The sequence below is a fragment of the Anabas testudineus genome, chromosome 2 (genome assembly GCF_900324465.2).
Source record: "Anabas testudineus chromosome 2, fAnaTes1.2, whole genome shotgun sequence".
NCBI lineage: Eukaryota > Metazoa > Chordata > Actinopteri > Anabantiformes > Anabantidae > Anabas > Anabas testudineus.
The window spans coordinates 24,976,611-24,988,822 of record NC_046611.1 but is presented as its reverse complement, the minus strand read 5'-3'; the positions used below and the strand labels follow the sequence as shown (position 1 = coordinate 24,988,822).

Sequence of the window (12,212 nt, the reverse complement as noted above, 5' to 3'; positions counted from 1 at the left end):
CGCACATGCAGGTTCCTTGAACAGTGAAAAATGTCTTTTTGAATTCAAGAATAAATAAATTAGCAGATGACAGCGTTAACCTTCTATTGAAATACTTACAGAGGGCACTGTGTCACTTCCAATGTAATAGTGCTCAGTGACTTTCTGGAGGTTTGTTGTCAGAAAACATTTTATTTTTTTATTAGTTTGTGCAGATAAAAAAAAAAAACAAGATATAAAGTGTCATTTAGTGAACTTTCCGGGTGTTGACAGGTCATTTTTCACCTTTGAACAGAATCAGGCAAGCTGTTTCCTCGAGTTTTCTTTCTGCTAAGCTAGCGGGGGATAACTTACATATTATTCATGTATAAGAGTGCTGCGAATATTTTCATCCAACTTTCTGCGAGAAAACACACACGTGTATTTCCCTCAAAATGTTGATGTGCTCCTTTAACGAAAATCTAAATTAATAAACAAATGGTGTTCAGATTTCTGATAAGTTACAGTAACCTAGTACGAGAATGAGAACAGTGGAGAGAGGTGAGAAGCAAACGGTGGCTTTACAACGCTCAGCGGGCCCCCGCGCACAATTGACTGGAGACCTGCCAATGGTTCACATTCCTTCCTTTCTTTTGAGACTCAGAGGTTTGGGGTGGCAGAGAGTGACTGGGTAAGACTGGCACAGTAATTCTACACAGGGGTGGTAAGAAAGAAAAAGGTAGGCAAGAAGAAAACTGGTGAGAAATAGGAAGAGAGAACTGAAGGGGGAAATACACAGCAAACACACCAGCTCAGCCCTTCCTTGTTTATTGTCTCCTCACGTCTGTGTGATCGACTGGATGAAGGCGCTCAGCTGGGAATAGTGAGAGAGAGAGAGAGAGAGAGAGAGAGAGAGAGAGAGAGAGAGCCCAGAGGGTGCACGCACAACATGAGAGACATTAGAGTCTTACCAGAGTTGTTATGGGGTGTTTCGAACCGTAGGCTGCTCTGCAGACCTGTTTTTGCAGGGAAACATGGGGGCTGGACACAGGAATTCTAGGTCACAAGGGATCCTGTGGCACAGCAAACTCCTGGCTGGGTTGGGCTGGGCGGGTATTCCAACCTCTCCCTCTCATGATCATGACAGAGGTAGAGTGGGACAAGAGTGGGAATGAACATATTTAGAAGAGGAGAAAAGTGTGTTTAACCACTTCCTGGGGCCACCCATAGACGTCTGGCCTGACCTGCTCATCATGGGATCATTTGTAGAGTTTGCGTGTTTCTTGCTAGTGGTCTCTAATCTGGGCAAGAACCACGTCGTGTCAGGTGGTTGTCTGGGTAAATGCTGCAGAGGCAGAGACCTGAGCTGTTCCACCACTGACTGGAGGATGGACAGAGTGTATGGGACGTGCTACTGCGACGAGGACTGTGTCCGGACCAAGGACTGCTGTTTCGACTTCTTCACAAATTGCCCAGGTGAGGGACGAATGAAGGTGCCACCCTCTCTAGTGTTGACATGACACCACAGTAAGATAACCTGAACTCTGGCTAAAGATAGATTATCCTCTGAATCTGTTTACTAGACAGAGGATATGATTGTTTTCAGTACCTGCTTATCACTGTATACTGCATCTCTGATGACACAGTAGACAGGTTGTCACCAAGGTCACCAACCAAAAATGTAAGATTACTTGGGCATATTTACCTTCCAACTCTCAAGTGGTTTGTTCTTGTTCACCTTTGACGTTGTTTACCACAAATAACCACTAATAATAATAATAAGTGTTTGCATTTATTTGTTTACTGTAACGCGTCATAGCTGCCACATCACAAAAAAAAAAACAAAAAACACCAAATAACCTAGACAACCATGTATCTGATCTAATCTCAGTGGACGAGATTGCATAATGGCATTAGTACAAATATTTGAAGAATGTGATTCTGTCAATGAGTTGTAGCAATTACAGTTGTAGTCAAACATGCCAAGCTTATGTAAAGTGTGTTATAAAGCGCCGGTCACTGAATCTGCATTCTTAATACATTAAAGTTGAATCATTGAGAAAAAAGTGATTGGTTGTTCACTTGCATTCTCTGAAACTATTAGTAGTTGAAAAGGAAACACTAATTCTACACTTAACAATAAATGCTTCATTGATCTAAAGTTATTTCCTGGATATTTCACTTAATTACACAACCCCACAGGAGAATTCTAATTACACAGTCTGCAAGATTTTTGTAAGCTTTCACTGTTTTTCTGACTTAGCTAGTGTTGGATCCAACATCTGAGTTTGATTGTTTGCTACCACAGAGCATGTCCTGTAATGTTTCTCCACCAATGTTGTTGGCAACATTGCAGCACAGGACTGTGCCATGAGCGACTGGAGCTTTTGGAGCGGCTGTGCAAAGCCGTGCAAGCCTTCAGTACGGGTCCGCGTCCGCCGCATAGAGCAGCCGCACAGCAACAGTGGACAGCCCTGTCCAAGCCTGGAGCAACGAGCCGGCTGCAGGGAGTACAGAGACCACCGGGGAAACCACTGTGGACTCAGCTCAGGCATACAAAGCACACACACACACATAGTAACATGGCTTTTACTATTGTTACCAAGTCTTTGCTTGCATTTTACTTTATTTGATACATATACTTGAACTGGTTTCTCTCATCAGGTCCTGCACTTATCACCAGTATGGAGTTTGGCAAGGGAAGGCCTACGCATGACAGCTATGGAAATCCCCTAGACTCTGGGTAGGTTTCATATCTTTCGCATATAAATCCTCTCTAAGTACTCTGCACATGACCTCAGGTGTCTTTAAAATTCAAGAGTTGAAAAGTTCATCAGTGATGCTAAGGGTTAACATTGTTTTAGTATCATGCTGTGTAAATCAAACCATTTTTGACAAAAGATAACGGCCAAAGCCTTTTCTCCGCCTACATCAGCTGCGATTGGATGTTTGCTCACCTGGACGTCTGTCCACAGACCATTAAATGCAGCAATGCTGAGAGGCTGCCCACACACCTTTGAAATGAAATCCTCAGGCTTTAATAAGGACTGTCACATGAAAAGCACATTCACAAAAGGTCTGGATGACAGTAGGTGAAGTATTGTGAGCCCCTGACAATATGTATAGGCTACTTATTTCCATTCAGGGAGTGTCCATACTACCCTGACTCAATGAAATACTTCATCATAAGCAATAAAGCAAACTATTTGATGATGATGCCCTCCCCCCCCCGTGCACATCAGAAGTTCACTTCAGTCCTTTATATTGATTCACTGGTCCTAATATCCCAGGACTGACTGCGTGACCCTCATGACCCTGCTCCCACACCCTTCAGGTTCTGTGTGGAATTCACACTGGAGTCCCGGACAACCCAATGTACAGTGGAAAACCGGCCGTACACACACTGGATGCGCTACATAACAGAAGGCTTTAAAGTGTGTGTGGTATGTGAACCTCCTGCCATGCGAAACAATAGTGGCAGCTGCCAAGGAGATGGTCAGGATTCAAACAAGTATGAAACTATTACTCTTTACATTTGTCTTATTTCAGTTATATTGTTTAAGGTTTAATACAAAATATAAGAAGACACATCAACTGAGCAGGATGTTGTCACTTACACTTAATATGCCTTTAAACAATGGCAGTAATCCAGTGAAATGATGGTGACACCTTGTACTGCTCAGCTATGCACATGTTCATGTGAAAACGTACACGTAAACATTCAGGACTGTGTTGCAGAGAAGCTCTGCTTCACTGGCAGGCGGTGGGGAACCCTCGGTGCCGTGGGACGTGGAAGAGGATCCAGAGAACCCAGCAGTGTAACTGTCCTCCACAACACAGCTTTGTCTTCATCTGAGCCAAACAAAGCACTGAACAAGGCTCTGATCTTGAGTCCACGACATTTAAAAACCAACCTCTGCTCATGTGTGGAACTGATATAACAAGTCTTATATGTATATACTATACTGCAGGCTCTCTGTACCTATGAAGACTTAAGGCTTGATGGTGGTGCAATGCAATGATGTCTAATTAATATACTACACATTGACACAAATGCATGTTCACTGCAACCACTATAAACACTGAACTATTCTGTACTTTATCCCATGTTGTGCAATGACACCTCTAATAGACAGAAAGCACCAATCACAGTTGATTTTGTATGAGAGTCTGTTTTATTCAGTTTGTAAAAACATTCTGTCAAAAATATTTAACACGTTATTAAGCATTAAAAAAGACAAATGAATCGCTCTGTGCCGAGCGCCCTCTGGTGGTACAACAGTTATTGGTGCAAAGAGAGCAACAGCAAAGCAAAACATGTCTGCAAGATATATACAAGGCAATTATCAGACAGTTCAGCCAATGGGTCAAAAAAAAAAGTGTTAAGTGGCTGAATTAATGTTTTGTTTTATTTAAAAGCAAACTACTACGTTACACACGGGACACAGAATCCAAATATAAAAATTGATTTAAGAAAGGCAATGCAATGCGTTTTATTCTGTGTTCACTGCCCTCTAGTGGTATATTTAATATGGTGCAAACAGCAACAACATGAAGGAACATCTTCAGCAATTAAAGTAAGCAGAACAAATACGTCATTAGTTTTATGTACAGGAACTTGCTACACTCTTAAAGTTACAGGGGCCCTTCCTCTCTCTTTAGCCAACTTTGTGTGTCCTCAATAAAACTCTCCAGCGGTCTTTAAGCATGGTTCCAGTGCGTCCTTCAAAGTCAAAATCCTTTAATATGAGGGACCACTTCCCCTGGCCGTGACATTTAACACCATCCATGAGATATTTGTCCAGCTGTGGTGTCCATTTCTAAACAAAGTAGAAATTAAACTTCAATTATGTGAATTCATAAGAAATTCCGAACCACAGATAATACGTGATGCTGACGCTTGGTAACATTCACTTCATTTGAGATTTATTCACAGGTCACAACATTGAGAAAGCTGTGTGGTCCAGCTTACCTGAGGTGGTTTTCTTGTTTTTTGGATCACTGAAGTCTCCATTACCTTCTTAGATGTTGTCCGAGATGGTGGTCGGGGGTTTGCCCTCCGCGATAACCTCCGAGATAACTCTGTTAATGGGAGGTTTAACACTTGCATAAGGTTCAATCCTATATGTATAAAGCGTAGTATAAGTTGGTAAATGTTTTTTTTTACGTATGTACAAAGTGACAAATATACAAAACAAGATGCATTTTGTTTTTACAAGAAATAAGTGGAAAAAAAAAACCTTTCGTGGACAGTCTTTGGACAGAGACATAAGGCTTCTTGCATGAGTCCGGTTTCCATAGATCAGTAATTTTAGTTGGAAATAGCTGCCGTTTTCTTCTGTGGAAGTGCAATACAGTGTTATGAAATGTATTTATCAAACACATGTCTAAATCCAGTGTGGAGGACAGATTTTTGGATTTCATCTTACCCAAACAGACATGTCAACATCGACAAAGCAAAGAACCCCAACAACTAACACAGCTAATATATCATTTGTAAATTAAAGATATTTCTTAATGAAATTAGACATATTCACACATTTTCTAACTCACCTCAAACATTTGGTCTCATTTCTGAAAGGAAACAAATGCAGAATACATTAACATAAAATAAATACATATTTAAAAAAGAACAAGGAAAATTATTTGCAAATTTCAATAAATATAATTAAAGGTGTTAAAGGTAAATTCTTACTTTTTATCCTCCCATAGCACAGAGCTGTTCTGTGTCACCCCATCCTCCAAACTCTCATTATATTGTGAGGACTGCACCATCTTTGTGGCTTCCTGATATATGGAAAAAAGATATAAATAATATAAATCACAAATTTTAAGTATTACTTTTGAAAGATAATTCTCAAACAATTAACTTGTGCGTGTGCAAGTATAACTACAATGTGAAAGCAAAACTAATGATGCCTGTCATTACATTACCCTTCTTGGTTTAACCTTGGTCATGAGGCCTCTGTGTAAATCACTCCTAAAACTTTCATGAATAAGCAACTCTGTTAGACCCTGAGGAGGGCTCCACTGAATGTAACAGTTTGCCCTTCCAACTAATTTGATGACAAATTATCAATTAACTATGAATGATAATGTCACATCAGCAGCTTCAGTTGGTCAGAGTGCCATTACTCAAAAGGACGACGGTGTAGCTGAACAGACAAATACGCACTTGCTGCTGGAATTTATTTGTTAATCCTTGCGGTTAGCTGGAGTGGAACATTAGACACCTCATACATTTGCTAATTAAATTGTGTAAACTTCTCCTTTTCACGAAATGACTGGTCAGGGGACCACTGACCTAGAACATCGGCATTGATTAACAGTTACCGAACCACAGTTTAGTTAAAAGACTTTTTTTATGCAAAAAAAAAAAAAAAGCAAAACCACCACAATAACTTAGAGTTTTACTCTATGCGTAAGAAGAATCTCTCTATGCCTGGACCCAGATAAGAGTCAGAACATTAAGGGAATAATTGTCTCCTGACAGTTATAACTGATGTTATGGGAGAAAATTAATATTTAAGACTGAGTAATTTATAACTCTTGTGTAATGTTGACACAGGCTCTGTGATCTACAGTGTACCCTATGTGGGTGTTGTACCTTCAGAAGGTGGTCACAGGGATTTTTTTCCAGGAAAGCATCCAAGTAACACTGGATTGTCTCCAAAAGGCGACTGAAGCTGAAGCTCGTCAGATATGGATGGCAAGTGTCATTATTTGTCACTACTGTTGACAGCATAACTCTCACATTCTTGTACATTGGTAACTGTAAAGAATTCAAATATATAATTTTAAAACAAAATACTCCAGTAATGACCCTGAGCTTTTAAGAAGTAAAGACACACTGATAAGCATACATACCTGTGAGAATTCATGGTTATTCCCAAACCAATTAAGGGCAGAGGAGGCAGCGCATCTTTGGCCTTTCTCCAAGCAAACAGCCACTGACTAAGAACAGAACAAACAGACCAGAAACTCAAAATGACAACAAAACATTCAATATCAACACTTAGTCTTGCTTCCTTGAATGATTATCTATTCATTAGAACCAGCTGAATGTAGTTCTCACTAGAATTACATTAAATCTTTCAATCACAGACAGATTAAGAGATGTGTCTGAGATCTGATCCAGCTCGTGTTTCAATTACCAGAGAGCAGTAGAAAAAAAGCATAACCCTGAGGTACTGTACAATTACCTGGACGACCAAGAGAATGGTAATGTTTTTGAACAGACTTTTGTCTGCCACAGTGCCTTTTAGTTTTGACCATATTATGGTAGCAGACATCAGAGGCATCACACTGTCGTCTTCATCAAAATGGACATCTGGAGAAAAAGGTGAGAGTCTTGTTTAAATATCCACTTACTGTATGTTTGCACGCACAGTGAAGGAGGCACAGAATGTGTTACAGATTACTTGGAGTGTGTATAGATAACTTTTAGATAAGTTGCACTGCACTGAGGTCTTGTACAGTTCCTTACTGCAACAACTTACCCAGCTGCTTTCCATGCATGACTCTTGCCAGGAGGGCGACAATCTTCATTTTCTCATCATGGAGGTCTCCTTTAAGAGAAGGACACTGACACATGGCTGGAAAAAACAAAAACAAAACAAAGACACACTATTCACAAACAGGGTTAGCAACAGCTGTGTTTTTACAGTTAGCTAGCTGACAGTTACTGTATTTATCATATTAATGTGGTTCACTGCCTCTCGAGAAGTTGTATTTCCGCACTGCTGCGTAGGAAATTAACACCTTACTTGCATTTAACAACATTATATATCTTTATTGTTTATTGTGAAGGTCCTGGCTTTGGTCGTTAACCACTTGTTATGACTTAGTTACACTTTATTTGAACAAATAAGAGTTTAAAGTTCTGTCTGATGATCAACTTTTACTCTATTTGCTCTACGTTTTAAAGGGTACCAGGTTAACTTAAGTCCGACTTGTTAGTCGTACTTACACTCGAAAGTCGAAAGCTTTTCGTTGAACTCATCAAGTTCTGCTTCCTTGAAACTCCGACACAGACTTAGAAACAAAAAGTCCAGCATCCAGCCAGTAGCAACAGCTGTGACAGCTTCATCTTCAGCAGCGCTGCTCGTCTCTGCAGCAGTTTGATTGTTCTGCTCAGGATCCATGTTGGTGTTTACTGTGGCTCCATTTCTTCTTCTTGATAGTGTCTTAGATTTCTTCTTCTTTGGAAGGAGATTGATTTCCGCGCGCTTTACTCTTTGTTTCTGGTCGTTTGAACAAACTGCAGCGCCGCTCGGCGGCGGGTAGAGTAACTACAACTATTTATCTCAATAAATTAGACGCCAAAGGCTGGTTAATGAAAACCTACTGTGTGGTTATAGTTGGAAATCTAAGTCTTCTATGGCAGTCATAGTTTAAATGTGGAAAAAACGGAGCTTACTTTTATAAAGGCAGCGATCCTCTCTGGCTTCCTTGGTTTAGATGCAAAAGAAAACTTTTACTGTAAATTATGAAAACATTCAAAACTCTCTATTGGTATAAAATAGCAATGAGAAACGAGAGTCAAGACTTTTTATTTTTATTTTTCTACTCTTCTTACTGCAGTTTGATGTCAATTAAATATTTATTATTTATTATAACTATTTATTTATATAGGAACATAGCAGAGATTAAGCAGCATACTAAAAGGCAACAAAATTCAGACAGCTTGTTGATGACTTCAGCATTTTCCGCTGCCACATGTAAAATCTTTCAGTCAGATGGTTGGCCCAGATATTTTTAGACATTATTAACCACTCTCTGGCTCTACACATTGATGAACAACATTTATGACTTTGTTCAAGTAACCAGCTAAGAACTGAATTTCCTGAGTAAGCTGAGGTTGATTTTTAGTGGAGAACACAGATTTCGCTGCTAAAATATGCGGGTTTAGAGTCACTACAGTTCATGTAAAATTGTTATCTCTCTCTACACAGCACTAACTCTGCTCTGTTCAAGGTCACCAGTGACCTTTTGCTTGCTGCTGATTTATGCCTGTATTCTATTTTAACTCTCCTCAACCTGAGCTCAGCCTTTGACACAGTGGACAACAATGTCTTAATCTGCCATCTTGGATCATCTCATGCCCTTCTCTGTTATGCTTGGAGATGCCTCCCCTTTTCTTTTGTGGGGTACCTCTGGGGTTTATTTGAGGTCCCATCATATTTCTTTGCACTACTTTGCACTCTATATTTCTTTGCAGAATACATATGTATATATATATATACTAATTTTGGACCAAAACAGTATTTGTATTAGAACCTCGTCAGACTTCTATTTATTACAGATGCATCTGATTTATTAAAAACATGAGTTAGGAAAGTTTTACTCACAGTCTTGTTCTCATGATCAGGACCATCAGAGACCTTTAATATTACTATTAAATGCAATAATCTAAGTGCCATGTGAAACACATAATGAAGGTCCAATGTTCCATTTTGCACCTTACAGCCATATTTAAAAATACATGCAGTTGCTATTAGAAAAACATGTTTTTATAAACAAGTCCTACATGGATCCAGTTTGCAGACCTGTCCGGGAGCAAACAGGCACAAAGCCACCTACTACTCACACTTATGTCTAAATCAATCTCGGACTGGCTCAGCACTTTAAAACACTCATAATTAAATACAGTCTCAGAGATGTTACTGGGCAGATAAAGACAAACCTCTGAGTGCATGCTATACTGTCAGGATGTTCAATATAATAAATCATAAAAAAAAGAAATAGAAATGAAAATATGCTGGTAGTGCAGAGGCATAATGAAATCCATAATTTCAGTGGGTAAAGTCTACTTGTTTTTCCTTCAGGTCAGACTCAACTCATGGTCCCCTTCAAAATCCTGCTGACATCACACAATGCTGGCACAGCATTTGAGAGCTATATTCCATTGGTAATATTTGATCTATAAATAGTGACTGATATTATTACACTCACCCGTTTATTCTACTTCAGAGACATAAGAGGTTGTTTTCATATATCCAGAAGAGAAGATTGGCCATAACTGACGCCCACCCATACTCCACCTGCTCATAAAGCATTACTCCAAGTAATAATGTGTTCCACCTGTCTTCCACATTGTGCCTGGCTGCGACCCTTAACACCAACGCTGGTGGTTATCAAAATTACAAATTTTGTAACGCCTTCCCCAGAGAATTTGAACTTGCATTGTACAACATAAATGTGTTGTTGTTGTTGTGCAAAATTTTAGTCTCTTAAAATAAATAATAATAATGATATTTGAAAGATTTTTTTTGTCAGTAGAACTCCTCTAGAATAAATTCTGGCACATTTAATTCATCATTCATTTGATTTTATTTGGAATGTGTGAAAGAAAAGTTCATGATCATATTGTTAATTCTGCTAGGTGAGTTGTCAAAATACAGTCTGTATAACAAATTTAGTAGTGTTGGATTACTTAAGTCGTAAAAACTTAAATTCTGTAAAATTATGACCCTTAAGAGTATAAGCGGTTAGGATAATGGATAGACATGTCTGAGCTTGTAGGCTTAAAATCAGTAAATCATTTTACACACAATAAAGAAAAAAAAGTCTAGAAGTTCCAGGTCGGTCTTCTAATGTGCCTACTATGTATTAAAACTTGCAATATATACTACCATAATAATTCTTGGACACAATGGATGTAATAGATAGATAGATAGATATAGTCCCATTTGATACAATAGACAACAGGCCAGTACATTAGTGTATAATGCATAATTAACCTTTTTACTTTTAGAGTGTGGGTGTTGCTTCCCTTTTTTCATTTTGAAGACATTACATTCAAGAGCCTCTGCTTTTGAGGTCTGAGAATGTTGTTTATGTTCAATATCACTGTTTGGCAGCAGTACACCAGACAAATGTGTGCATCCATTAATTGCATTTAATGGAATAGAGTGCATTTGCTCGCAGTAATAAAAGATTTATCAAACACTAATGCCAGAATTTGGATATGCTGCTTTGAAAAGTGAAAAACTGCTTTGCGTACCCTTTTGCAGAAAAGGCTATTTAAATTTTATTTAGCAGTATGTGTAGATGATTTATACACATTCCATCTATTTACACATTATATAATCTGGAAGTTGAGTCATGGCAACTGGGCTTCTTTCTTGTTAGGCTGAAACTTTTCGCTACTTGTCCAAGTAGCTTCATCAGTCTGAAGATAGTTGGTTGGAGCCCACAAATTTGTAAATTTGCAGGTTTGATTTCACTCCACCCTTGGCCTGAATAGGCTCGTTAGGCAAAACAATGGAAGGTGGGGACGTGAAGAATGTAATAGTCACACCTCTGCCAACCCCTCTTAACATCTAAAATGGGGCGTTAAGTGTGTTCAACCTGGTGCAGGCTTCCCTCACCCCTCTCTCAAGCCACTTGTCCTCTTTGTCTAAAATGTAAACGTCATTGTCCTAAATGAGTGTCCTTTGTCCTTAAGATGAAGGTACCCAGCTGATTCAGGTCTGGAGGTGTTGCTCCTCCTGTGCTGTGTGTCCTGTGTAGGGGCTGTTTGGTTTCTCCAGTGTACAGCTCAGAGCATTCTTCACTGCACTGGACTGCATACACTATTGCTCAGCTTGTGTTTTGGAGTCCAGTCTTTGGGGTGGACAAGTTTCTGCCTGTGTGTGTTGGTAGGTTTGAAGTAGACAGGTATGCTGTGTTTCCAAAAATCATTTTCAGCTTCTCTGAAACCCCAGCCATGTAAGGAATGACTAGGTTTTTTGCATTGGACCTCGGACATTGGATGTTCCAGTTTTCTTTTTCTGGAACAGGTTGCTGCCACGAACCTCGTCAAAACCCCTGGACGACTGAGAATCTTCACAGACATATATGTAAAAAAGGCATTTGCAAAATGCAGATGTCGCTAACAGTAAAAGCAAGAGCTCATTTGTAAAATAGAGAAGAAGAAGTCATAAACACATGAGTTATATATACATTTATTTGTTATTCTGCATATGCTAATAGACATGGAACAATGCTTTACAGAAATGTTGACATACATGTATCATAACAAAGTGTTCTGTGGTCACATAATTGTTCGGACTACTACATGCATACAAAGATGTTGCTTTGTACAGAAACAGTCTGTAGCTCAGAATGTGTCTAATGATAATGTTCTCCAAAGCTGAACAGAGAGAAAAAAAATCAAAAACAAACGAACAAAAAGTAAGAGGCAGAGTACACAGAGACAAAGGAAGAAACAATGTAGTTTTATGCATTTTAGGGAGCAAAGTTTGGTAAGC

General features: G+C 39.2%; 2 protein-coding genes across 3 annotated transcripts; one reads left to right on the top strand and one right to left on the bottom strand.

The window, feature by feature from the left end:
- Positions 1-946: 946 nt before the first annotated feature.
- LOC113164740 (somatomedin-B and thrombospondin type-1 domain-containing protein) lies at positions 947-4,204 on the top strand. Its single transcript, XM_026364182.1, has 5 exons — positions 947-1,434; positions 2,315-2,509; positions 2,623-2,701; positions 3,293-3,469; positions 3,697-4,204. Exons 1-5 carry the CDS (start codon positions 1,212-1,214, stop codon positions 3,812-3,814), a joined length of 792 nt encoding a protein of 263 aa, XP_026219967.1. The 5' UTR covers positions 947-1,211; the 3' UTR covers positions 3,815-4,204.
- Positions 4,205-4,358: 154 nt separating this feature from the next.
- Positions 4,359-8,147, bottom strand: terf1 (telomeric repeat binding factor (NIMA-interacting) 1). Of its 2 annotated transcripts, none has more exons than XM_026364180.1 (10): positions 7,928-8,147; positions 7,458-7,553; positions 7,161-7,288; positions 6,826-6,912; positions 6,566-6,730; positions 5,654-5,745; positions 5,512-5,532; positions 5,199-5,296; positions 4,931-5,040; positions 4,359-4,778 (listed from the first exon to the last, which is right to left on the bottom strand). In XM_026364180.1, exons 1-10 carry the CDS (start codon positions 8,100-8,102, stop codon positions 4,617-4,619), a joined length of 1,134 nt encoding a protein of 377 aa, XP_026219965.1. In that variant the 5' UTR covers positions 8,103-8,147; the 3' UTR covers positions 4,359-4,616. The 2 variants fall into 2 exon arrangements, with proteins under 2 accessions (XP_026219965.1, XP_026219966.1); XM_026364181.1 differs by having other exon boundaries at positions 5,199-5,293.
- Positions 8,148-12,212: the final 4,065 nt, after the last annotated feature.